Here is a 27,466-nt window from a genome sequence, read left to right as displayed (position 1 = left end):
GTTTCTGCTGTTTCTGCATGCTCTTCAGAACTACCTTGCCGTGAGTCTTCTGATCGTGTCCGGGGATTTAAACATGAACATACTTTAAGTGCATAAAAATAGCCCTTTGGGGATAACGTCTGACATGATTGTCATCACTGCAAACGAGGTGTTTAGGTACCTTTTAAGTTGGAATGGCAGAGGATAATTTTCCTGGTCAACCCACTTCACCAGAGTACTAGAACATGTTGCGAGGATGAGGTTGCGTTTCAGATGCTCCTGATGTTACATCACTACACTGAAAGGTTGGGTGGTTTCATGAAATTTTTAGAGCACTTAACATGAAACTTATATTGATTTTCTACTCTCTAGCTTAAATAGAATTATAGCTAAAGCTGATAAGATGTTGATGTGGTTTGACCTACTTTCTTAATGAAATCTTATATTTATATTTTTCATGGCCAAGGTCACTTGATGATCACCTTGTGGCCTGAAGCCTCAAGATTCCTTATAATGTAATTTTCCTTTTTTTTTAAAAAAAAAAGTTTCGTAGGGATTTTTTCAGGACATTATACAAAAGAAAAAGGTGAGAATACTGTTGCATTCAGATGCTTCTCACTTATAAAAAAATGAGACTGTGTTCTGATCACTTACAGTTTCTTCCATAATCTTTAGGTCTCCTAGATAGCATTGGGGCGGGAGTGGATGAACTGAAACTAATTTCTGTAAGGATCCATTTTTCCCAACTCCTACTCTAAATATAAATTTGCCCTGTGGAGCAGAGCAGCTGCTGCCTTTGTCAGGTCCTATATAGTTCAGTAGGATTATTTTTCTTTATTGATCTTTGTGTCAGAATTGCTCTGATAGGGACAAGCATGCTGTCCTTTAGTGCGTGCCTGAAAGTGTCCCTCACCTCCATGAAGTCCTTAGGATGATGGCCATGCAGCGGGGCTGGGCCAGAACCATGCCTTGATTGTCAGTTGCCCGAATCCATCCTTCTGATTTTCACAGGGTGTCACCAGCTTATATTCTTGGAAATGTATTTGTCATTTTGCCGAGGCTGTCGCACCTGTTACAGCGATAATTGCAATCGGTGATGAAAGTCTAGTGCCCAGCAGTCTTGCTCCTCAAGAATTCAACAGGGATGGCTCAGGAGAAAACCTGCTAAAGATACCTGGGAGCTTATTTGTAGAGCTAAAAATGGGTGATCTGTAGCACCCCAGCGATTAAGAGATTGCACAAACAGAACTTGCAACAAAAATGTTGCCCAAGGTGTTCAAAACAACATTGCAAAAGTATTGGGGAGTTCTTTAGAACTGCTGCTGTTTAAAAAAACAAAACAAACAAAACCCTAACCTTTTTCTTTCAGGTTATTTTAATAGCAATTGTAGATTTCATTCACAACTCAACTGTCTGCCTGCAGTTTAATTAATTCGCTGAAATTCCATGTTTTAGACAGTGCTCTAACTTGCCTTTTAAAAAAATGGCCTGTAACCTAAAAATCTCAATATTGTGCTACAACAGCTATTGCAACTCTTTCTCTTTTTTTCTTTTTTTGGCCTATTTCTAAAGCTTTAAGATTATGCAAATTGACCTGTAGTTGACAAAGAACTGGAGAAAGTAACGCTATAAATATTAGTTGTGCTTGAGTGGGAAAATAGATAACCAGTCCCAATAGCTGCTCTTCCTACACCTTCCTCCCCCGTCCCCATATCTTTGTGGTTAATTTCTGAAATAAGATTTTAGGGTGTATATATATGCATATGCCCCTTTTTTTTTTTCCTTTTTGTGAAGCTAGCAGCACGCTCTTTGTTCTACATTCTTCCAACCCTTGCTCCAGGCAAAAAAGAATAACTGATTTTGCTGATGTCCATAAGCCTTGTTTCTGTGCCAGTAGGCTCTGTCCTCCCAAATGATTACCAGTAAATTGCTCTGATTTGATCTGTAGCTAAGCCAGTATCCTTATCTGATGTTACTTTAAACCATACCCAGCTTCATACCTAGATGTGCTTTCACCTACATCCTGTGTTGAACGTTTGACCACTTCTGTAGCGTGGATCAGTGTCAATCTTCTTGTGTGAAGGAAAACTGAGAGTTTATGAAATTAAAAAAAAAAGTCAAATGTTTAATATCTGTGGACCCCAGTAACATTACCACAATGGATTACAGGCATTTATTCCTTGTAAATTCCATTTATCTTTTTTTTCCTCATTAGATATTTAGCTAATTTTAAGAACATAAGTTTGCTGGAGTAATACTTTCCTGGATGTAGGTGTTCAGGCAGAAGCAGGGCTTAACATGGGAAACTAAATGCAGGATCTCAAACCGAGCAAAGGAATATGTAGGTGTGCATAAAATTACATAGGAGTTGGAGTGACGGAGGCCCCCGTGAGGATAGTCTGCAGTTAGTGTGTTGTGCTACCTGAATTTTCCAGAGCTTGCAGGTCTTTTGATCAAGCTCCTTGCTGCCAGATAATTCTTAAAAAGTAGTAAGAGTAATAGAAATATTTAAATCATCCACATTTTAAAAAAGTATGTATCAACACAGATCATAAGGAACTAAAATAATAAAAGTTTTAGCCTAGTAGGTCGTGCAGTGCCTTGGCAATTCCCATTAAATATCTAAGTTTAAAGCCCTTTGTGCTGAAAATAGATCAAACCCACCATTGATGTGCCTCATGACAGAGCTATTAAAGGACTGTGCTATATATATTTCTCAATAAAACTTCAGGAGCAGTGCAAAAACTCTTTCCGTTGCTTGAGTGATTTTTTTTCAGGAAGGTGCAGAAGGCCTTTAGCTGTGCAAGGAAGCTCTCAACAGGAGCTGCCTGAACCTCCTACGCTGGTGGGAATTGTGCCTCTACTTTCATTTCTTGATCAACCATAAAATATGGCTTTAATTTGTTAATCAGTAGCCTACAACAACTTTTACATTACTGGATTATTTCTTTTTTTCCCTTTTGTAGAAGACTGTGTTAGAGGTTCAGTGTCAGAAATTTCAGTGAAACCCTACAGCATTGATTTTAGTCGCCAGATCAATGAAAGCGTAGGCTGGTGTCCCTTCAGTGAACCTCTCTAATTAGGAGAGTAGGGTTTGCCATCGCGGATCACGCCGATGGTCTGCTGAGCCCCCGAGCCTGGTGTCCTGCCCCCAGCAGCGCCCGTGCTGCTGGGCTCGGGTGGAAGGAAGCCTCAGTAATGTGTAAGGTCAGCAGGGATGGAGAAGCACGATTTTCCTCTTTATATCGTGCAGAGGATCATCCTTCAGCCTGAAGACGGGGAATTGGTAGCGGGTCTTGGCGAGTGTGTCTGTAAATGGCCTTTAGGGATAAAAATACTCATCCTCTAATACAACCATAAACTTCAATTACTCACCGAGGCTAGCTCTTTCCTGTTAGGAGGTGTATTGCTTGAATTCGTCATAAATATACAAGTATATTTCACTGAAAAGGTCTGTGCTTTTGTCACACAGACTATATTGGAGATGGGAAACTACGGAGTTTTCGCTATAACCTCTGTATTTTAGGTTTTTTCCCCTATATTCCGTTAGCCTGCACCGTAGCTCGGAGTGCTGCCCTTCCCTGCCCGTTGGAGTTGGATCTGGTGCCCAATGTGCAGCTCTAACCCTTACAAATTGTCTTCTGATGGTATAATTGGCATACAGATCACTGCATAGAAAACACTTCAAGCCCTTTAAGTGGAAGCAGGAGGAACTAAGCTGAACGCAGGGTCAGCATACACAATTTAATTTAGAAAGTTATCAGTCAGCAGAAGATTCACTTAGATCCGTATCTGTGGAACAGATGGCCAACTGCGAGATGATTAGATTAGGTTTGTTATGTTTGTGGAAATTAATTCAGCACTTTATTTTTTTTTTGTTGTTTAGAAGAAAACCCCAAAACAACACAACAAGCAGCTCGTATGATTTGGTAACTGCTTAGCAGGAACAATTCTGAAGACCACCTTATTCTTTTGTGTAAATATTGCAAGAGCAGGTGATCGATCCCTGGATATGCAGAAAGCTTTTTGCTCTAGCCTGATTTCTGGAATGTGTAGCAATATAGTTAAAGGTTGTTAGCAGTTCCAAATGCAAGAGTTCTGTCTTATGATCTCATTAACAAAACATTTAGGGCCAGACACCTCTGTGGACTGTGTCCCCCCACCTGTGTGTTCATGCAAATGTGTGTGTGTATACACATATACACACACACACCTCCTTTCCTATTGAAAAAATGAGGATCAGATTTTAAAAGTGCTGGAAATCTAGCACTTGTTTAGGTTTTTAAAAAGTATCTGAATTTTTCTGAAAATTTGGTTGTTCGTTTTGATGGCTACATGGAAGTTGAGCTCTTGTGATAATCTGGCTCTAATTGGGAAATGACGAACACTTCTGAGAGTCTTCGTCTTTTTGTGTGTGTCTTTGGGATTGAGTCTTTGCCACGCAAATTAATGCTCAGCTGTCACAAAGTATTTTTCACTATCTTAAAAATGCAGCTTAAAATAAAAATAGGCCTTTCAGAAGTAGGTCACACCTAAGATTTGTCTGGCCAACTGTCCCATTTCTGACAGTGCCCAAGAGCAAGAGGAGCATTAGAAACAGAGGCATGGGTAGGTTATACAGAAACTGTTTAGGAAAATAACTATCCCCTTCTTGTTCCTACTCTTACCATCAATAATCTTTAAAAATAATGGAATTAATATGTAGGTTTCCAACGACCAACTTCAGTACAGCATTCCTGTTTAGTGCAAAGTAACTGAGATATGTTTGAAGCAAGTGTGTGGTCAAGTGCTTCCCAAGGATTGGGTCTTGTTTCCTGCTTCTTTTATTTCATCCATCTCCAGATTTTGCAGTCAGCTAGATGGCAGATACAGTGACAGGTAGGTTGTTGGCCTTGATAACTCAGGTGCATTGATTTTTATTCTGTATCTTGGTTATATCTTGCTTTATATCCTTCCAAGTGGTAGAGAGCACTACCTCTTGCGAGCTTCTGGCAACTTCAGAAGCGTTGCCTCTCGTGAAGAACCTTGGGCTCTGAATTAAGCTACTTTTTGCAGAGCGAGGAGGGCAGTGCAGATGATTCATTGTTTTTTGAGTGGCATTAGACGTCCGATTCCCAGGAGCGGAGGATAGTTTGCTGGTGACTTCAGAGTGTTGGTATGGGCTGAACCGGCCCAGCCCCTTCTTTTGAAGACTCAAATTTTTTCAATCAAGCACTAAGCCAACCGAAAAGGGAATGCTGTCTTGTCCTTCTTGGCTAAAAGAAGGCTAGGATTTGGTCTCTCGGGTGAGGCAAGGGCCAATTTCTGTAATTCTGTAATCCCCACAGCAAATTGCTTTCGTTAAAAATTAGGAAAAAACCTTTGTAATGTTTCTGGCCTCGCTGTTTGGCTCAGATAACTTTTGTCTTCACACACCATGAGGAGTTGAAATGATTTAGTGTCATGTGCCTTTGAGACCAATTTTACTTTCATTTGGAGTTACATCACAACTGTGCACGTTGTTTGGGTGAATAAACCCTCTAAGCAATCAAGAGAAAATGGAATAGGGGAATGAGTTTGTGCTTAAGATGCTACATGGCAAGTCAGGTTTCATTTCCAGCCGTCTTCAGATTGTTACTCTCTCTTGGAGCCTTTTCCTTACCCTTTCTTTCTCGGAGCTTAGCACAGCACGGAGAGTTTGTTTGATCCCCATGCGGCTGTGGCTCTCTGCCCAGAGGGGATGATCCTGAAGCTGTACAGATCTGTGACCCCAGGTGAAAAATACCAATGAAATCATAGCAGCTGTTTGGAACAGTCTGTCACACCTTTCTCAAATCGAGAAAATGAGCCTGTCTTCCTTAGAAAGGTTTGGAAGACATGAGCTGCTGTCACAGGCCAAGTGTGCCAAAATTACATTGAATTTTCGGAATTGACCACGTAAAGTTTTGCAGTGTTAGACGCTTATAGCAGAAAGCTATATTTAAGCCTATAGCTGCATGAAGTTAGATCTTTCTCTCTTCTTCAGTGGTCATCATGGGTTTGGGGGGAACATGTGCAAGTGTCCCCTCCTCATACTCAATCCAGTGCCTGTTTTTTGCTTGAGCAGGGTTGGTGCTTGTTCCTGGGTACGTCAGAGGTGCAGCTCTTACTGCCCTGTAGGTAAAGCAGCTGCCTTGTATCTGGGATAGCTGAGGCACATTGTGCTTTCTTCCAGCTCCATCAAAGCCCTGCTGTCCCCCACCTCCCCAAAACAAACACCCACCCCGGCGGTCGGCGAGTGGGCTTTGTTGGAGGGGAGAGCTGATGTGGAGACAGCATGGCTACCGACTTATTTACCTTGCATGGAGCAAGCACTTAAAAGCCCCGTATAGATTTTACTCTGGCAGAAGTGGACCTTTTGAAAAATAAACAGTTAAAATGTCAGACGGGTATCCTTCAACTTGGTGAGAGGGGAGGTGAAGCAGTCACCATTTCTCACCTTGTCAACATTGGCAACGTTGGCTTTTTAGTATAAATAGTCCAAGTGAAGCAGGTTGCAAGGGGCAATTCTCTGTGTTTTTAAGGAATGCCAGCAGCACAATCAGACGGTGGGATGTGGGGGACAGGGCTGGGGTGCTGCCAGAGGGCAGGCAGCCCCTGCTGTGCGGGTGTCCAGCTGGGGTCTGGTTCATCCCGATGATGTTCAACCTGGCGTTTGCAGTAGGTACAACCTTCAGATGTTTGATTGATGCTGTGAATGCTTCAACTTTAGAGCAATGGATATATCTGAAATTTTGCGGCATGCAACATTTTGGATTTCTCTTCAGAGCAGAAATTTCTACAGACACTGGGAGTGCTTAGGTGAAGGCAGTTGTCTCTGTAGCAGGAAGAAAATCTGATTGTGTAAAAAACCTAAACGATAAAAATCCCAACAACAAACCACAGTGATTATTTTAGTAATTATCTTTTAATGTCTACAGTGCCTAACACGAACGACTTGCCAAACCTTATACTTGCTGGAAATCACTTTTTTATTGAAAAGTGGGTGTGTAAAATATATTGATGCTGTTTGAAATTGATGTCAGACATTGAAACTCTGCGTTACACACAGCAATAAGAGATGGGAGCACTGAGGTTGTAAGGGAAGAGCTGCAGGAGGGGTGGGAGTTGTGAAGTGTGACAGTGTAAGAAATCTGAGCTCCGTGCATGCGTGACTTCAGCTAAAATTAACCATCTGAGCTTTACGTGCCAGCGTATATATCATCTTTTAACTGTGGACCCCTTGAGAAAGAAGAGCAGGCTGGACTCGAGCAGTATAGGTTCATGTTAAATATGCCAATAAGTACAACCTTTCAGGTCCCTGCTCGTGGGACAAGTAAATTTTCTTGTGACCATTATAAAACAGTAAGCAGCTCTTGGCTCCTTGAGAATGGCCGCGGTGCTGTTGAACAGTAACTAACTTCAGCTTCAGAAGTGATTTTTTTGTTTCCTTTTTTTTTTTTTTTCCCTTTCTTCTGCAGCTTGCAGCTTCTTAGGATTTTTTTGTGTGTGTGTATGCTTTCTCTTCGGAGTAGAAATGTGTCACCTTTTCAGATAAGCCCTTTTCTGTTGCTATTTGTGCATGATAGTAGATGTAACTGGGTTTATTTCATGTATGAGCACTGTGGTATTTGCAAATAATTTGGTGTGAGCTTTAGGTGACTTTTTAGAAAACGCTGGAAAAAAAAGTAGTAACTTTGCATCTCTTGTTCTCTGAGGTCAATTATGTTCTGTTGGTGTGAGATCAAATCAGTTGATTCACTGTGGTTAAATATGACTTGGAATGGATTTGGCTGATCCAAACTCTATTTCACTTTTGGATATGTGCAGAAATTGATGCACGTGTGACTGTAATCTCATTTCTTTTCAGGATTTAAAAAGTTTTGCAAGGGGGAATAAGAGAGTGGCCACCTGCTTGGCTTAGTGTGTGGTTCCAGCGTGACGGAGGTTTGTCTATGGCAAACGTGTATAATGGGAGCATTGAGAGCACGATTGCTGGCCTTGCTTCACCTTCTAGCTGGTGCGTAGGAAAATGTTGCTTTGGCATGAAATGTGTACCCTCTGTACAGGCAGTAACAGGGTTCAGAAATTGCACAGGTCGGGGGGAAAGAAAGTATCTGTTTTCTCCTTTTATATTAAATGTGTGTGTGTGTTGTGTATATGTATATATATGAAATATAATCAATGGGGTAAGAGTAAGAAAGGTGCCAGCTAAGCAATTTAAAACATAATACTTGTTTAGCATCCACCAAAGATCTGCTTTGCACTAAGTGGGAGGCAGCGGTGCCTGCCCTGGAGGGTGGCCAGTCCAAGGCTCCATTACTGGCCAGGCTTGCAGGCGTGCTCAGATTCACACACATGCTTGACTGTATGTGCTGTGAGTCAGCCCATTGCTTTTGAATAGTAGTCATACGCATGAGAATAGCTCTCCCCAGCCGGGAAGCAGGCTTTAAAGAGAGGGAAATAATAGTCCCGGTGGTGTTTGTTTAAATTACTCATTTCTCTATTTAACTTCCAAAGGGTAGTTAATGTACATAAGTGTCCAGTAAAATGTAATATTCAGCGGAATACCTCCCACCGACTGACTAATAATTTAAAGCTGTTCCAACAAACACTTGCACATGTGAGTAGAATAAGTCATTTTGTTTAATGCCACTGAATGAATAATTTAAAAAATAGAGCTACCTCTGTCTCCCCAAAGAAGTGGGAACCAAGACCTGTTTGTTACAGCTGCCTTCCAGGTAGTTGGGGATACTTGACAAGTTCTAGCACTTGAGATGTTTGATGGTGTTTTCTTGGTATCATGTCAGATACTCACTAGTAGCTAATTATTGTGACAGCTATTTTTAGGGGATTGCAAATGTATGGATTGCTTTTGGGAAGGTCATTTTACCATCTTGCTGCTTATCGGGAGGAGTCCATCTGTGACCCAGCCCATCCTCACCTCAGACTTGAGCTTTCTGGTGGTTTCCACCCTTTTTGCTAGTGGCAGTGCCAAGGTGCTGGCAGGATGGAGTAGACAAGTCCTCAGGCTCCCATCCTAACTTTGGGGCTCCCAGTACCTCTGAGCGGAGAGGAGACAGATGCAACCTAAGGCTGAGGTGTCCATCCCATTTTCTGTGCACCTCTGAGCTGGGCATCACTGAGGACTCATCGGCATACGCGGGGACAGTCTATTTTTATTTTTGCTTTGTATTCTACAATTTTCTTAAAGAAAAGGAACAGGTAGAGCTCTTTCTGCAGAGCCCACTAATAATTTTTATTTAATGTGGAGAAATGGTATTCTGCTGGGTGATTTTTGTTCAGCTAAGCCCTTGACTTTATCTACTCATCTCTGGACTTTGTGGTGTGGTGTCCATTAATAGGATCGTTGTATTGGAGCATAGCATGGATCAGCATGAGACTGCAATTGAAGTTACCACTTGAAAATTGTGATTTAGTGACTCTGCGTGTGTAAACCCCATTACATTGGGCAGCAACGAGTGTTGGATGGGCTTTCCTCCCCCCGTGGCATTGTAACAACTGCAGCCATTCCCATTAGGATCATCTCAACATGTCGTGTCTATTTTTAGGTTGTTGTTTTTTTCCCTGTGAACTTCAGTAGGCTGTGGGGTTTGGTCAGCCGGGACACAGGCAGTGCATTGTAATGGGTGTTCTGATGGGGTTCATTGATGTGACTAACCCTGCTATTCAATCATGAAAAAAGCCTTGCTCTGCTCTAATTATGCTGCATGATGTCAAAAAGATACTCTTCAGCTGTTACCAAATTCACGAGAGCCTGATTCGCGATAATTATTGGAAGAAAAACAATCGGAGTCTGATTAGTTAGGAACTGACATGGTAAGGGAGGGAAGGAGAGGTTTGAAAATGTACTTGGGCATTTATTATAATTAGATTTTTTTTAATGGAAATGAGTTACAAGGAAGTTGAAAAGTAAAATCACCAAGCAGAATTGGTTCTGTTCAGCTCAAACCAGGACAGATGTTCAGGCATATTTTCTACTTACTTACACGGAAGAGGGAAATTATTTTCAAGTAATTTTGTGTGAACCCGTTCCTTTTCATAATGAGCATATTTCACAATACCAACAGGGAGTCAAAAACCATTGGGTTAGTTCTTGTGTTCTCATTTGGGACCAAATTCCCCTTGAAGGAGACCTACATGATAATACCTGACACCTTAATCTAATCCTGGGTCTTACTTATGATCTCTAAAGGATCTTCCTGGATTCATTGTGCTCTTGTGTCTTTATTCACTCTCTGTTTCCTGGGTTTGACTGACTGTGGGAACAGAGGAATAAGGTCCCACAGATGCTGTGTTTGGCCCTGTCTACCAGCAGATCAAGAAGAACCTGTCCATCAGCCTGTCCAAGCACCCAGGCATCCATTCTGTTGCCTCCAGAATGGTATCTGGAGGCAGGAATACTGTGGTTTGAGATGCCAGTTTCAGACTGTTATGGCTAGCCAAGCAAGCTCTAGTTTATTTGGCTTTTGGGTTGATTTTTCTGAGATTAAAAACTGCTTTTAAGTGGACAGAAGCTTTAGGATTGTTGCTTGTTCCAGGTCAGTATGTTCCCCAGCCTTCCCCAAGTGCTCACTGGGGGCTGCGTGGTCTCGTGGACACAACCTGTTTGCAAAAGGCAACTTTTCTTCGATCCAGGATTCAGATGCTGGTGCAGGTGGGCTGAGGGGTGTGCTGGGTGGGGTAGATGTGGTCTCTTGCCGTGATCAGAGATACTACTCAAAACTTAAAATGACAAGAAAATTCAGAGATTCAGGAAATTCAGATTTCTCTCATTTCTGAAATGTGCTTTAAACAAGCAGGTGTAAAGCTCTAAGGCAAGGGGAGGGGCTGAAACTTAATTTCAGAATAACTGTTTTAACTTGATTAGAGACTTCCTGTTTTTCAGGACTTTTTCTTTACAGATAACTTTCAAAAGCTATTGAGTTTGGGTGACTCTTTTACTCAAAACCTTGCTACTTGGTGAAGTAGTGTTTTAGCTATGACTCATAATGTAATGAGTATTTCCCAAAATCAATATTCACCTGTAACACTCTTAATTCAAACCTGATGGATTGAAGGCGGGGGGTGGGGCTGGAACGACATGATGGGAGAGAGAGAAGAAAAAAATCTTTCACAGTTGTTTTAAATTTGTTTCCACATAATTGGATTCCTAAGATCATAGACTATGGAGAAAAAAACCTGCCAAACAGCCGAATCCATGTTTAACAAAAGCCAGAACTTAGACCCGAGTTAAACATTAAACTGACTGATCTCAGGCACAAAGACCTGCTTATCGTGATAATACCCAAATCATGATGTTCGCTTGATTGTGTTAACTAAAATAACGAAGCTACCTCCAATGGTTTTAATAATGTGTGAAATCACTGAACAGTTTTAAAAGCCCATACCGGTCTATAAAATAAAGCAGTATCCATTTGGTTGTAGTGGGTCAAATATTTAATATTGCAAGATTTTTTTATTTTTCAATTAGGTGACTGTTTAGGTTATTTTCCTTCAAATGTGGCTTTACCCTGTTGGCTGGAAATACCTGGAGAACGCTGAAAATTCATGTGCAGAGATAGACCTCTATGAATGGCAAGTTTCTCAGCAGTGTTTTCTGAGTCCTTTTATTATTGTTTCACAAATGATTTGCCTAGTTTTGAACATTTGAAAACACTATGTGCTTTGAAACATAGTTGCTAGAAATAGCAACCATTGTACACTTTTTTTTTTTTTACTTGCTTGGATGGAAGAGGAAAAGAAACATAAGGAATCGTATTTGTGTAGTACATTACAAAGACTTGCAACAAACAGGTTTTGAAAACATCCTGGAAAGTTTCCATGATTAGCTTAATATATGCCATAAAAATGAGCAGTTACCATAAACAGCTACTACAATAAGCCTGGATAATACTGCATCCACAAGAATGCTTCAGAGCTCATAAATAACGTAGCCCAGTCATTTTAAAAAACAACGTTGCATGTCATGCATATTGCAAAATAATGTGATGTGATAAAGTTTTTAAAAGAGAAGCACAGATTTATTGTATCTATGTTTTCCTGCAAAAGGCTTTCCTAATCAACTAGTTGACTGAAATAATATTCCATACCCTTAAATACCCCAGGAAAAAGTACTGCTACGTATTATTGAATAATTTAATGGAATATTTTAAAACGAGCATAAAAGCTCTGCTTGCAGTTTGGATACCAAACGCAGGCAGTGACTTCAGCACACAAAGTAGGGCTTACACGAGTAATTTGCCAACAGAGGGAGTTCCTTTGTGTGTTATTGGAGACAGTGAATCAGGCGGTGGGTATGTGGGGGTGTTTGGAGTTGTCTCCTTCCCCAGGAGGATTTGTTAAGGCAGGCAGGGATTTCTTTGCTGAAGTTGTGTGCATCGACAGGGTATAAGGTTTAGTGTTCCTGGGCGCAGCAGGAATCAGTGCAGTGAGAAACAGCAACGACAGAGCAGTTTGGCAATGCCAGCCATGCGTTCTCACACTGTTAGTTGACTTAAAAAATCAATCCTAACTAGCTCTCAAGGTCTTGCTGCTGCTGTCAGCTCAGGCTGTGCCAGGAGGGGTCTGCTCTGCCTATGCCCTGTCCTGGGCTGGCTCAGCTCTAGGGCTGATTCCAGCATTTCTTTGGTTGCGTGGTGATCAGCGTTGTGGAAATGATCCAAGCTGGAACCGATGCATCGAAGATGTGCTCAAAGTCCTTCTGTGATAAAGTAGGGCATTCATCACAGCCCTCCCGTTAGTTATTGTGCTTGGTAAGTTGCTTGTTCGCTAAATCACACACAGTAAGGATGTAAGGGTGCGAGTGGACCTTTGCGCTTGTGAAGTAAGTAGTTTTCAACCTGCTTCCTGAAATGTCTTTACTTGTAGATAAGCAAGCTAGAACCGCGTGGCAGAAAAATAAGTGAAGTCAATCCTAGTTCCTTGAAGTCATTGGATCTTTAAAAATATCTTCCTGTTATGGAAAACGTTTTCTTGTAAAAGCAGCTAAGGAACACAATGTCTGGTTTGTGCAAAGTGTGTTGTGGTTTTGTTCTTTTTTTTTTCTTCCCCTTTTATCAGTCAACTAGGGAAATCATTCATGTGTACTCAGCATTTATTTCATTGAGATGTTTTTCAACTCTGTTTTTTTTCATGGAGTAGTTCCAACATGTTTTTCGGTTCAAGTCCGTGACACTATTGGCATAGGAAACGCACATCTTGCTGCTCTGAAGGTGAAAGTAGAGGATAATGATGGAAAAAAGGGATATATGTTGCAGATTTTGAGTGGTTTATTTGTTGCTGCTACCAATAGTGTTCTCCAAGTTTAAAAAAATACAAAGGAATACTTTATAACCTAAGTAACTCTGATAAAAATATCTGGTTTTCATTTTATCATATTAACAGTCAATCAGCAAGTGCAAGAAGAGCATGAATTGGCAATTGTTGTGTTATTTCCAGGTTCCTCCATCCCATGTGGCAAATACTTGACTCTTAGAATTGGCTTTTGGCTCCCATGGAGGAGAAGGACATAATAAGCCCTGTGTTTTCTACAGGCTCTGCGTTGATGGACATTGGCCTGGGGGGTTGCGTTAATATAGTGACCTGGGCGGGTTGCCCAGCTCAGGAGTGGGCTAGTGGAGGGAGAATGGCTCTAAACCCCTTTTGTGTCAGCAGTGTTTGGCCAGAAGGGAGTATGAGATTTTAGTGGCCATCATGTACTACATCTGCTTCCTTAAGGCTCAGGATGGGAATCTTCAAAGCCCTGATCCCAGCCCTGAGGGCCAGGGCTCTGCTCCTTGTCCTCTTCTCTTTCCATCTATCAGTGAAGGAAAACAGTAGTTCTGGGCTGAGAACTGTTGTGCAGACATTTGCCCCCAGGTCAGCGATTCCATCCGCTTGTGGGAGGCATTTCTTGCCAGCGTAGTGCTTTGATTTAAAAAGCAAAGCAAAACCACCCAACCCAGTACCTGGGGGTTTGTTGGGGCTGTGGAGGATTGGCCTGGGTCCATGCTCTAGATGGCTCATTGAATCTTCTCCTGCTTATTGATAGACTCAAGTGAGATGAGCGCATTTCTAACATACTAAGATACTCCTGAGAGCAGGGGTGAACTTTAGTATTTGTCTGGATATCTAAAAGGTAAAATTCTGGTATTTGGTTGGGTTTGCTTTATTTCTTTGAAATTTAAGTAGTTTATATATATAAAAAAAAGTCTTCCCTTAAATTTCATTCTATACGAAGAACAAGAAATGTTGCTTAATTCATAAGCAGAAATTCCTAATCAAGTATTTTTCCTTCTTTTTGGTAGCCTAGCATGAAAAGCTTGTGTAAGTTTTCTGGTGATCTTACATAGGTTGTGCTGCCATATGGTAAGCAGTCCTTAGTGCAAATTAAAGAGATATTTTAACTGCTTTGTTTGCTCAGTTTTCAGATAACACATTAAAATAAATCCCAACAGAAGTCTGCATGAGAGGTTAACATCAACTTAATAGGCCTATTTAGCCTGTGACGTCGAATTTATTAGAATTGATACTTTTTTCAAGATCTTTAAAGGCTTGTTGGGTAATAAAACAAAGGAGTTCCTAAAATGAAATCACTGTACAGTGTCTAACCAAAGTGGTTCTTGGAAGAGAATCTTTACAATTTCTCACTGACAGATATAAAGAAGAAGTGTCAAAGGGAGAATGCAAAAAATTACTTGGGTGGAAATTGCAGTCTCTTCTACACCATTGTTACTGCCATAGAACATTTAGTTGACCGCCTGATGATCCATTCGAGCTGTAACATGTTCAGGAGTTTACTGTTGTGTTCTGCAAACTTTGATGTCAGAGTTCTGAATGGGAAAAGCCATACTACAGTAAGCTGAATACTTAATCGGCACAATGTCTTGAATTTTAATGTTGTTGACTTGTTTCCAAGAGCAAAAAAGTGATGATCTTAAATCAGCCTCCTGGATACTGAAAGCAACAGAAGAACGCTCATTTTTAAGGTTGGTGTAATGACTAACAGTTCAATTTTGTTTGTCTTTCTCCTGACAGATTTATACAGATTGGGCTAATCACTATCTAGCAAAATCTGGTCACAAGAGATTGATAAAGGATCTACAGCAAGATGTGACTGATGGAGTCCTGCTAGCTGAAATAATCCAGGTTGTAGGTGAGTGACTTTTGGTTTTTGCACCAGGTATCCACCAAGTCCCTCAAGTTCACTGTCTTTATCTCCTACGTAAACACAGGGCGGACAAATCTATCAAACTGCTTGGAATTATGTAGATAATTTTCCTTTAGAGACTTCGCTAATTAATTTGGTGAAGCCTTGTCTTAAAGCATAGTGGAAAAATATTTGATGTTATGGATAAGATCTCCCGACACAACAATATCCCTCCACACAGCTGAACATGAAAAAAGCAGCTGATGAAGGATTTCTTTTTTTTTTTTGCGAGGATGCTGTTAGCCTTCACTATCTCTGTTTCCGATACCTTTAGGGCATTGAGCTGAACATAATTCCCAGTGATACTGGCCAGCTGTGTTGAACCTCCTGCCTCCAGCTGGATTTGGAAAATCCACATACGCAGTTAGGAGAGAAGGGGTGAAACCTTTATGTGGCAGAAAAAAGAGAAATTTTTCATAATGAGGTTTCAAATAAGGAAAATCATTTATCATTAGGGCAAATCGCAAATACATGCTCGGTTCTACAAAGCCTGTAATTCTCTCAGCTTGCACTGATATTCGTAGATAATGAAGGTTCTGAACAATTTTCTCCACTGGCCCCATGTAAAGCTACATATTGTCCCTCTTCCCTTGGGCCTGGATCCTTCATTAGTTCCTTCAGAGGCTCATCCATCTGGTACTTGGGATGCCACAAAACACATGCATGGGCCAATGGAGATTGATGGAATCGGAAAGGCTGCTAATGGGAATTAGGACAACTATTGTTAGAAGCAAACTGACAGAATTGAGATGCAAATTAAGAAGACTGCAGTGAAGTGACAAGACATCCGTGCATGCATATTTATTTGTGTTTGAGATGCTGTAAATGAGCTACTTCCTTCATTTAAGATACAAAACCTCGAGCCCTGTTCTCAGATGAAGTTGTGAGGCGTGGTGGTTCCAGGGATTCCAACAGAGCTGCACCAGGAAAACATCAAAAAAGATTTTGTCTCGCTGTTGTAGAGTGACATTATAGCTCAGGAGTGTTCTACAGACCTGCCACGCAGCTTCAGATGTATAAAACCAGAATATGAATTGATTGTGTGTTGGCAGGGATTCACTATGAACCACGCTATGTACTCTCTCAGTTTTCCTTTAATAGGGAAAATATTTGGAAATCCAGGGACACTTGGATTTTGATTCCTTTCCTGCATACTTAGCTACCCTGCATTAACGCTGTTGTAGAAAACTTCTCTGTGAAGACACGAGTAAAAGTGCCACCATCAACCGTGAACCTGGTTGCACTCAATATGTAGATGTAGCTGTTAGAGTCTTGTGAAAACTGTTGGAAAATTCAGATTATTTCCTCTAAAACACAAAGAAATAATGTCGCTTACTGTATTTTGCTTGGATTCACCTTTTGTGGTTTTTTCAAGCTGCCTTTTGGTAAATATTTAAGATTAGACCTGCAGACTTTTAAAATACAAGGTAAAAGATTTAACTTCCAGAGAAGGTTTTTCATGTGAAGGAAAGTTCATATTTAAACATTCTCAGTTTAATCCTCCAAATCAACAGTGAGGAACAAGTCATTTGTATCTGCTGTGTTTGGCCTTAGGCACACTGCATCTCATTGTCACAAAGATGGTGATAACTTTCACACCTAGAAGCAGCTTTAGCTGTAGCCTGCAAAACACAAGATTTTTTTCCTGACAAGCAAGACTGCGTACTAAGACAGCTTCTGTGTGCAGTGAAGGAGAGGTTTTTGGTTTTTCCATGTGAAAAAAGAAAAAAAGTAGAGCGCAAGAAAATGCAGGAAACTGATAGTAATGAAATGAGCTACAAATCAGTTGATCAGAAGAGTACGAGGACAGCTGATGACATCTTCGCAAGCTGATGGAAGGGTACGAGGACAAAAGGAATAGTTTCTAGGTGAGAATGGAGATGTTATGAACCACAATGTACAGAAAGGAAGGAGATCAAGAGGTGACATCTCACATAGTTGGTGTGTTGGACAGAGAGGTTTAGGGTGCCTTACATCTTCATTTGCCATTAACTTTCCCACATTACAGATAGGGCCAGTTAGCTCAGTCAGTTGAGCGTGGTGCTAACAACGCCAAGGTTGCGGGTTCAATTCCCATTTGGTCCCCATGTGTTGCCTGATCTAGTCGAGAGGTGGCGTCCCTGGCAGCAGGGAGGCTGGATTAAAATGATCTCTAAGGCCGCTTCCAGCCTAGGCCAGTCTATGATTCTATGATTTATTAGTTTATAGGATTTATGGGGTTAACCTTTAGTGTACAGCTCTGGAACCAAGCCAGCAGCAATCCCCAGAAAGTATGGAAGTGTTGAGTAAATATTTTGGTTCTGCATTTACGTACAAGAAAAATCTCAGAAAAAGTTAGATGCCACATCACGGCAGATTCTTGGATACAAGTTACTGTTTAGGCAGTTTCAAGTAGGTGAGTCTAGCTGGTTTTTGTACAAAAGCTTAAAGAAACCCAGGCACTAAGCTTTATGGTTTGCTGCCATTGATCTTAACTACATCATGTAACATTTTTGAAGTTCTAGAGCACCAGGGACAAGCCTGCTATTTTTTAAGGAAGGTAAATAAAATGACCTGGGTTATTAGAGGTATCTTGGTACACATGTCCTGAACAAGAGAAGGCTTGTTCAAAAATTCATTAGTTTCTTTTTGAGTAATAATTATGAGTGGTGCAAATAGATAGGGATATAGCTATCGGGTTTTTTAAGCATTATAGGTTTAGTTGATTAGGATATTGCAAGATACTCAACTGAGAGGTGGTAAATATTAAAATATGAATGCACAGGATTTGTAAATGGAATTTAAAGAAATAATTTTTATGTCTGCATGACCAAAGCTGAGATCCTTGAGAGAAACGTACGCTCTTCGCGTTTAGAGGCTGGCAGATCACTCTGGGGAACTTTCAGTGGGTTTAGCTGCAATCTTTTTCAGTTTAGTATCAATTCTTAAGTGCATTACTCTGCCATACACCTTTATTGGGACACCTCGATGTGTGAGTGATGTTTCCCTTTTGTTTGCCATTGTTATGATTGCTGTTGGAATATTGTGCCTAATTTGATATTCCTAGCTAAAGGATGACATGAAATGAGATGTCCTGAGAATATGAGATGAGTAGAAAATACAGCTTTTAATGTGAGAATCAATGGGAGGCAAATCTGTTTGATTCATCAAACCAGGTGTGAACGCCCACCTTTATGGCAGTGAAAAAAATGTGGGAAACTGCACTTTGATTATAACTGGTTCTTCAGTCTGGCACACAAAAGACATTTCAGAGTCTGGTACTGAAAAGTGAAAATGAGCAAGCTAAGACTCCAAGGCAAACATTTAACCACCTCAACACCTTCGTGCACTTGGGCCTTCAAGGATTGAAGCTTTACCTTTTTCTGCAAGTACAGGTGCATGTAAGCTATAGACAAGCAACTTGAAAAGTAGTCCTGCGATTTGTATGTAAAATAAAAATGTTACAGTTATTTCCCATCTAGACTAAAACCTATATTCACTCAACAAGCAAATCAGTAGGCAGGCAAGTATCTGTACGTATGGAGTGTTACTTTTCTAGCCAGCAGTGATTCAGCTTCCGCAGTTCAAATCTATTTTGTAGTTTAAAGGAGTTACCCGTCACTGTACGAGATGTTACCAGAGCAGTTGCTTTCTACCTCAGCTGTCTCGGGAGGCATGACCCACTGGAAACCTCCAGCTGCTTTTTTTTTTTTCTGTGATGGGTCTCAGTGTTTCACACATTCACTTTGACTGGACAACTACAATCTGAAACTCTTTTATTTAGCTAGCAGCAAGTGCTCTGGAAATAATTGGAATAAATGTCCTTTGTGTAGTTTTTTTTTTTTTTTGCTTTATTTCCTCTTTTTTTGCTTTTCAGCAAATGAAAAGATTGAAGACATCAATGGCTGCCCAAAAAATAGGTCTCAAATGGTAAGTAGTAAAGCAGTCTGTGCTTGTCTGCATGCGCTTGGGTATCGAGTGAGTGTGTGACTTTCAGTGTCTGAGACTTCTTATAACAATTTTTAATTAGTTTTTCACAGTAGTGAGATCAAAGGTGTAGTCTGAAGAACATTAGTCTTACAGTTCTTGCCTGGTTGTACTTTGTAGTAGTTGAATCAGGCCATATCGTTTATCACATACTTGGAATCAATGTTGTTATTACGTTGGTATTTTATGACTTCACATAGTTAAACAGGAATGTATAAACTGTTCCTCTGTGAAGACAAATACAAGGTGTATCTTGATTCTTATAGTAGTATGAAAAAAAGCAAAATTTGGTATTTATTTTGAAGTCAGTTTCTATATCCTTTGAAAAGAAACAAATGAGCGAAAAACACTAAAAGAAAAAATTTCAAATGGCAAACCTCTGGAGGCTTTATGTATGCAACTTGTTTTTTACTGGTAAGTTGTTTTTTGTACAACAAGTTGGTTTGTACATGGCATGTATATATTTCAAAAATGAGTGTAGTAAAATTAAAAGCATATAGTACCTCAAGAGTACGTCTGCTGTGAATATTGGTGAAGCTAAAACTGTAGGCAGAATTTGGCTGAAAATGCAAATACTAAGAAAATTATTTCTTAAAATGCATCCTAGGAGAGGAATGTTAAAAATGTACAGTATTTTAAAGAAGGTTATTTCCTTGTATGTCTTTAAAAAACTCAATTTACAATATAAATTCTAATATCTCCCCTTTGTATTGCAAATGCTCCCTTCGGGATATGTGAATATCTGTTCTGTGTGTGAAGCTATTTTATGTTCTTCATTTTTATGACTCTGTTCCCAACTGCCCCTACCTCCACGACTACAACTTGGGCACAAATCACTCATGTAGTTAAATGAAAGATGAAAGTTTTGATGAGAGTGTCTTATCTTAAGTCAGAAACAGTGATGCGTTCTGCTATTCTATTTTGGATATTTTATTGTTTCTTGGAAGTTACCAATCTTGCCTAAACTCATGGAGCCAGCTCTCTGTACAAGAAAGCTGTCTAAAAGATTTATCATTGCTGCTCTTTACTGCTTTGAAGAGGTTGGTTGCTATTCTTGCTGTAGCCACAGCAGCTGCCTAGAGTATAAATAATTGAGGAAGTTTTGACAATTACTTTAATTTAATCTTCCGCAAGTGTATCACCAGAACTGAATTTCATTCAGGACTGGAGTTGCTTTAAGTCATTCTCAGTGAAGGAACAGCGTTGTTTCGTTGGATAGTTGGATGCAGGCTGTAGGTCGCTTACGGAAGTCAGCTCAGGCTACAACCAGAGGCACGCAGGGGCCACGTGCTGGCTCGGGAATTGTGAAGAGTGCTGCAAAGAAGGGTTTGCTCTGCGCTCTCTCCTCCGATTCAGTTTCAATTGCTCATTTTGGGGTGAGTGGGAATCTGTCCCCTGCTTACGAGATTTAGTGCACTGGTCATGGCTGGGCATCCCCAGCAGTTTCCTCACGTGAGAAAATGGAGCGTTATGCTCGTGACTCGCTTCTATTAAGTGCGCGTGCTCCCAGAGCTCTTGATCATCTTACAGTAAAGATACTAAGACAAGAACTTAAGTATCTTCATAGAGGTGGTGTTCATGCAATTGGTTGCAGTGTTTAAGGAGACAACCCTTTTGCAGGTCTCCTGCATTCTAGGAAAAAATGCAAGTGCTACTGTTCTGCTTTGGTTTGTTTTTTTTTTGTTTTTTTTTAAATGCAGAAGTCTTCATCCTGTAGCCTACAAGTGTTCTCCAGAGTGTAGGGACTGGTGTTTGTGTCTGGTGCTTGTTATTCAGAGAGGTGGCAGAGGCAAGGCTATCTAGTCGATTCAGACGCTCAGCGTCTTATTTTTGAAAATGAATCTTTCAGTTACAGATGTCCATATTTATATCATAGTCCATAGTTTATATCATATCTGTAAGGTGAGCACCATAGATAAGTAGATTGGGGGGGGGAAGGCACCATAAACGAAGATTTAAGTTCGTTCATTAAATAGAAATAGAACAGATCTTAGAGGGAAGCCCTCTGCCATTGTCTGTCCCCCTGTGCGCAGTTATCTCATTTGTAGTCTCACACCATGAGCAGAGACACACGGGAGCTGAATTGTGAAAAGCCAGTCACGTCCAGCCAGATGTATCAGCTTAGAAATCTGGAGCATCTCTATCTGCCAAGCCCATTAAAGGGGGTGTGAAAGCAAGTGTATTTGCTTCCATGTGGCACAGTCCTAAGCCGGTAAAGCTCGCCAAACCTTAGCGAGCTCGACGCAGAGCAGGATCGGGTCTCTTTGCCTTGCTGTTCCTGTTGCTATGGTGTTGGAGAGCATCACGCAGACGTGCCCAAACTGAGTACTAGAGACAGCTTGGGTCTATCAGGCTCAAAGCCAGTGCTAATAAGCCTTGTCAAATTAAGTTTAGTACTGCAAAACCATGTGGGACCATCAGTGCTTATCAACATGGTCCCAAGGCCAGAAATTATATGACAAGGACCCCCACTAGCACCATGAAAAATGGCTGAGGTGAGAACCTATCCCCTCCTTGTCATCTTGTCTGGGTTCCTGTGCTGAGGGGAGTATCCCTGCCTTCCTTTGCTCCAGATAAGAGTTGGCTGGCTTTTATATACTCTGTTATAGACTGTTCTTTATCTTGTCCTCTGCCTAAGACCTGTTTTCAGTTTGTTTTGTTGTTTTTTTTCCCAAACCTCTGTAATTTTGTATTGTAGATATTCCTCTAAAGCAAAAGGCTGGACTTCTAATGATTAGTTCCAGCTGACATGCAGAAATTCCTGTGGTTAACAGAGGAGGTAGTTGTATGGAACACAGGCTCTGGGACCAAGAAGATTTGGAGACCATCATCACAACTGCATTTGGGTTTTTAGAATGAAGGCCCAGAAAATACTGGCATAGTTCGTGATAACTGGGTGGAGTAGGGTTAATCAAGATCAGTTTCTTCTCCTGCACACTTATCCAAAATAGGTGGAGGTCGAGAAACTCAGGTAGGGCTATCTCTGCTAAAACTGTTTTTTTATGATAGAAAACCAGAGATCTATTTATTTTTCTTTCAATTTGACTGTTGTTTGGGGGATGATACGAGAACTCAACATTTGGCGTCCTGCAGCATCTGGACCATATAGAAGGTACTTTCCCTTCTAGGTAGCGTAGATTATTCTTGCACTTTGCAAGTGCTGGATGTTATCTATTGTGAAAGGGTTCATATCACCTGCGTTTGTAAAACGATCAAGTAAACAAAAACTAGAGTACATGAGTTGTTACAAAGGCCAAGATGTTTGAAAGATCAGAGCACTGAAGTGGAGAGCAAGGTGAAGGAAAAAGAAGGGCCATGTCAGCTAGGCTGGAAGTGACTGGGGAGAGAGACAAGTAAAGAAAGTTAATTTTGAAAATGTGGACTTGAAGACGAAGAGAGAAGATGCTTGCCAGCGAGGGGGTATGTTGGCAGACACAGGCGACAATGGAAACAGAGCTGAAGGTCGGACTGGCAGAAGGTGTAAAAGAAGTAGCAGCAACGTGTTTTATAGGAGCGATAGAGGAGTTTTGCCACCTTGAATGTAAAAAAGGTAAGAAATATCGAATGTGGCATTAGAAAGAGATAAGACATATCTATACTAATTAGAAAATTAACTCGTTTTTTCCAAGGTCTAGGATAAAGAGAATAATCACAGATTACGGTACTCTAGAAAGAATTAGAATGTTAAGTGTGAAAGCCTGAGAAGTGATAGTGTTACCCTTGTTCATGAAGACAGAAGTTGTGGAGTGACAGAAAAGCTGTCAGTGCTGAAGGGAAGAGGATGGGGGAATCTGTAGGTGGATACACCAGACTCTTTTCATCTTTCCGTGCTAAGCCTGGAGGAGCTGTGGGATACCCAAGACAAGAATTTGGAACACCAGAAAGGCATGTAGGCTCGACCAACACCACAGTGTCCTCCTACGAATAGAGGAGGAAATAACTGCAATTCTCATAGGGCTTTGTGGCTGGGTTTTATTTATTTTTAAGGATTGATCACTTTGTGTGTATGAGCATCTGTGTTATCAAATAACAAAAAGGAGATGGGGTTTTTTTCCAAGCATCATCTGTTTCTGATGCACATAGCAAGCTGTACTAGTAAATATTACTGCTCAGTCCTTCTACTACTGTTTGTCTTGCAAACGTAACGAATATTGGTTTGAAACGTGGATCAGAGCCTGCGTTTCTTCCCAAAGACTTCATGCAAGAAAACCTTACTCCAGGGATGGCAATTTGACTGTCATTTTAATACTTGACCAACTTTTTGTATTCTGAAAATGTGCTGCTCTGTAATGTATGTGACACCCAAAGTCAGAGAGCAGTTTGCATGGAAATTCGCCAGCCTGGCAGGGACCGTGGATTTGAAACAAACAGTGCTGGGAGTTTTAATTCACCCAAGCAGCTCACTATGGGTGTGTAATACCCACTAAGTGGGTGAGCTGATATGTTTTGTACTAATAACTAAAAACGACTGAGGTATTTGTTGGGTTTTTAAAATATTCTTAGTTGCTGGTTTTGCCCTTTGGGAGCAGGCATCCACTTTATCTGGCTCCTCTAAATATTTTGAGCATTTTTATACACCCAGTGTATAAAACAGTGTGTAACAACCTGCAAGGCTGTTGCTCCAGCCTGCTCTGTGCTGGTGGCGCTGAAGTCTGAGCGATCGGCCACCTGCTCCCCGAAGCTGGGGAGGACTCTGGGCATGTGTTGCCCATTCAGGGGAGCAGCTCTGTTGGGAAGATCAAAAGCATCACAAGCATGTTTTTCCTCTGCAAATGCCTAGTGTAGGATTTTTGGAAACATATCCTGGTGGTTAAATATAGCCATATATTTTTTGAGTAATCCTACTCCGAGGTTGTTCTGAGCAATGTAATAAAGGGAACTTTTCCGTCTTCTGGTGAGCCTCTCCCCTGCCTTTTTGGGGGGACTTTGTATCTTACTGGCAGAATATGTTTAGAAATTCAATCTGATTTAGTGTTGCTGTAGTAACAAAAGTGTGTCTTTTGGCTCTGCCCTGTGGTAGGTCTCCTCACAGCTGGAGGTTAGCTGGAGGGGAAGATGTTAGCCGGAGCCACACCAGACTGGCCAGAGGCAGGCACCTGCCTCTCCCCTGCCTTTTTGGGGGGACTTTGTATCTTACTGGCAGAATATGTTTAGAAATTCAATCTGATTTAGTGTTGCTGTAGTAACAAAAGTGTGTCTTTTGGCTCTGCCCTGTGGTAGGTCTCCTCACAGCTGGAGGTTAGCTGGAGGGGAAGATGTTAGCCGGAGCCACACCAGACTGGCCAGAGGCAGGCACCTGTTTAGCTCCTTCAGCTAGCGGTGGAGGCGCTTGGCCAAGTACTGAGTTCAGGAGTGGCTAAAGCATTTTTTCTAAGCTTCTTGGGTTTCTGTAGATTGTGTATGAACCCATGTTGTCGTGTAGACAAGAATGATATACTACAGAGGTGATCTGCCAGGTTGCTTGTACTTAGATGTCCGCCTTCCTCACTTTATAATGACTGTTGTTCCTAGATAAGATTACTTTTACTGTCTCTTATTTTTTTCCCCCAGAGATACAGACTGCTGTCAGGCTATTGTGCTTACCATTATTGTTATAAATGAGACAGGCATGGTAGAATGCAGGTTTCTATGTAGCAGAGCTTGCAGTCTAAATAAAACCACAAGCTGCCCTCTCACCTCTGCCATCATCCTCCATAGCAAATAACAGGATAAATAGAGCTAGACTGGATTGGGAAAGGCCAATATATATATCTCCCTGCCCTAAGGCATGATTGAGTGTCACTAAACAGATGTTTGTTTAATTTCTGGAGAGAAAGGCTTCCAAACCTCTTCTGCAGGCAGAGGTGGGACGTAAGGTAGTCTGTGATGCTATCCTGCCCATCGGTACTTTTAGAGACAGTGCTGATGCCAGCCTGTCTGTGCCATAAGGTGTCATCTCCGTGGTCCTCAAAGGTGTGCTCCAATTCTTTGCCCTTTACAGTGGTGCAAGAACTTAGGCATCATCTGTCCCTGATGCAGTGGGAGGTTTGATAAAGAGCAAAAGTGACTTAAAATTAACTTTTGTGGAAAAACTGGAAGATGCGAGCTTAACTATCAACGCAGAATTAGGTTCTGTTTGATCATTTATTTCACTGTTAAACTGAATTGTCACATCTTGAATACTTATGGTTCTACTCACCCTGTGGACTAAATACATGACACAGCAAATGCGTGAAGGGGCCAGGGTTGTTCTACGTCCCTGTGTGGAGATAGCTGTATCTTTTACTTATGTATTTACACCTGCACTGAAGTCTAAGAAAACAATTATTTTTGCCATGCATGTTACGTATATAAACCCAAGTTTAAAGCTGAGATTGATAAGAAAAGCTATCTCCTCACATTTACATAGTTTATTTCTGGTTTCTGAGTTGTGTGTTGTTGCTTTGCTTTCTCAACAGAAACTTCACTGTTTAAAAACAGGGCAGTGAAGCCATGTTCAACAAGAACATGACAAATTTCTGTGTGAGGGTTGTGATGTAAGAATTAAAGCAATTTATATGGCAATTTTTTGCTGATGCCTAGGTCTTTATCTCTTTTTACGGGATATGTAGTGATAAGCTCTTCAATCTTGAACATTTGAAGCGGTTCATAGCTTTTACAAAGCTTTATGCAACACAGAGAAATAAACTTGTGTCTTGTCATAAATCTTCGATTTCCAGGCATTCCTTATACACTATAACTGTGTGATAATGGCTATTTTAATTAATTACTTTCTGGAGGTAATACATATCCAGAAGTTTTTATTCTTTGGGTTTTAATGTAGGATTATTTTCATATATTTAAACAGTGCTATTGCACTTCTCCTAAGCAATTAGGCAGAAGAATTTCAGTAGGCGATGCTAGCTAGGATCCGGGTGCAAGGAAGTAGGGGGCACACATGTGCCGATGCCCTTCCAGCCACCAGAATAAATCCAGTGGGAACAGGTGAAGCCGTGACCCTTGGGCCTTGAGACATAAATGTGTACATCGGCCAAGACAGGGAGGGTACGCTGCGCCTGGGAACGGCTGCGGCGGTGGCTTCCTTCCCCGTGGCTTTTTTAGAACTGAGCAACTGTTGGTGCCTGTGCTGCGAAAAGTCCCTCACGTGCCCCAGCCGTGAGGTGACCCTTACTGCTTCTTCACTGGCATGTATTTGGATAAACAACACCGGGTCATGTGCTGGGGCATCTCGCTTGCAGTAATTGAGAATCTGTACTTTATTTGCATTACTTGAATTTGTGAGCAGTAGGTTGTTTTATTTTTGTAATTAATCGGATAATAGAGAGCAGCAGCATTAAGACAAAACATTTTTTTGAGCTAAAAGCTGTTTGTGGTAGTGTTCTACGTAGTTCTTTCTACATGAGTTTTGATAAGTTTTTTTTTTGTAAGTTCAAGTTAATGATACACGGAGCCTTCAACACTGGAGCTATTATTTGAGCAAAACCAAGAGTGTACAAGGGCCAGCACTTACTGCATTGAGTGGTTCTAGTGTCAGTCCTTCCTTCTAAGCTTTTGTGCTCTTTTGGTAATACTGTTTTATGCAGAAATCAAGGATGGTTTGGGAAGGAGTACATCTTCACTGCACATTGATAATATTTTACATTTAATCCCAACTGCACACCACAGCACTGGAAACCTAACTTTTGGTCTGGAAGCCCCAAATAGAAAAGTATCTCCTGTGAGCAATCAGAGAAGGTGGAAACGAAGCATTTGTGGGACTTGCTACCCTCATCGTTATGTATTTTCTGAGCACAGTGCAGCCATGGTTTCTCCTTGTCTGTTCCTGTCTTTGGTTGTACACAAGCAGAGTTTTAGTGCCAGTAATGTCCAGCTGGTGAAGTATGTGCTCGTATCTAGTCAAGTGTCTGTTGACACCAGGAAAGAGTTTTATCTATATCCTTAATTAATGATTCTCCACGGGCAGGATGCTCTGTTGATACTTGTTTTGCGAAGTTGAACTTCATAAATTGTAATTTATTTATCTCAAGATTTCAAATTACGCACAAATTATCCACTTCAACTTTTCAAATGTGTTTAAGGCCTGATCCTGAAAAGGTGATCCAAAAATAATATTTCCGTGGATATTTTTCAAAGAAATTACCCTTTACTCTTTCTTTTTTTTCCCCCTCCATAGGAAAGTTTAAGTTTTGAATAAACAAACCTGAAAAAAAGATTGAAAAGCTGAGTTTCAGAATAAACTAGGAAAACTTCTACAACCCTTCCATCTGGCTCTCGCAGCCCCGATTAGCTTTGGCAAGACTTGTGAGTTGTGCAGGGTTTCTTGAAACCATTCAT

At 41.0% G+C, this 27,466-nt stretch overlaps 1 protein-coding gene across 1 annotated transcript in view; it reads left to right on the top strand.

The window, feature by feature from the left end:
- LOC104274668 (neuron navigator 2-like) overlaps positions 1–27,466 on the top strand; it is a gene marked incomplete at its 3' end in the record, with an annotated part of 52,671 nt that overhangs the window by 9,614 nt on the left and 15,591 nt on the right. Inside the window, exons 2-3 of the mRNA XM_009870367.1 lie at positions 15,016–15,133; positions 19,044–19,096. Coding sequence (XP_009868669.1) covers positions 15,016–15,133; positions 19,044–19,096 — 171 coding nt within the window. The remainder of the gene's footprint in view (positions 1–15,015; positions 15,134–19,043; positions 19,097–27,466) is intronic.

The sequence above is a fragment of the Apaloderma vittatum genome, unplaced genomic scaffold (genome assembly GCF_000703405.1).
Source record: "Apaloderma vittatum isolate BGI_N311 unplaced genomic scaffold, ASM70340v1 scaffold9725, whole genome shotgun sequence".
NCBI lineage: Eukaryota > Metazoa > Chordata > Aves > Trogoniformes > Trogonidae > Apaloderma > Apaloderma vittatum.
This window is presented reverse-complemented; position numbering and strand designations above follow the sequence as displayed.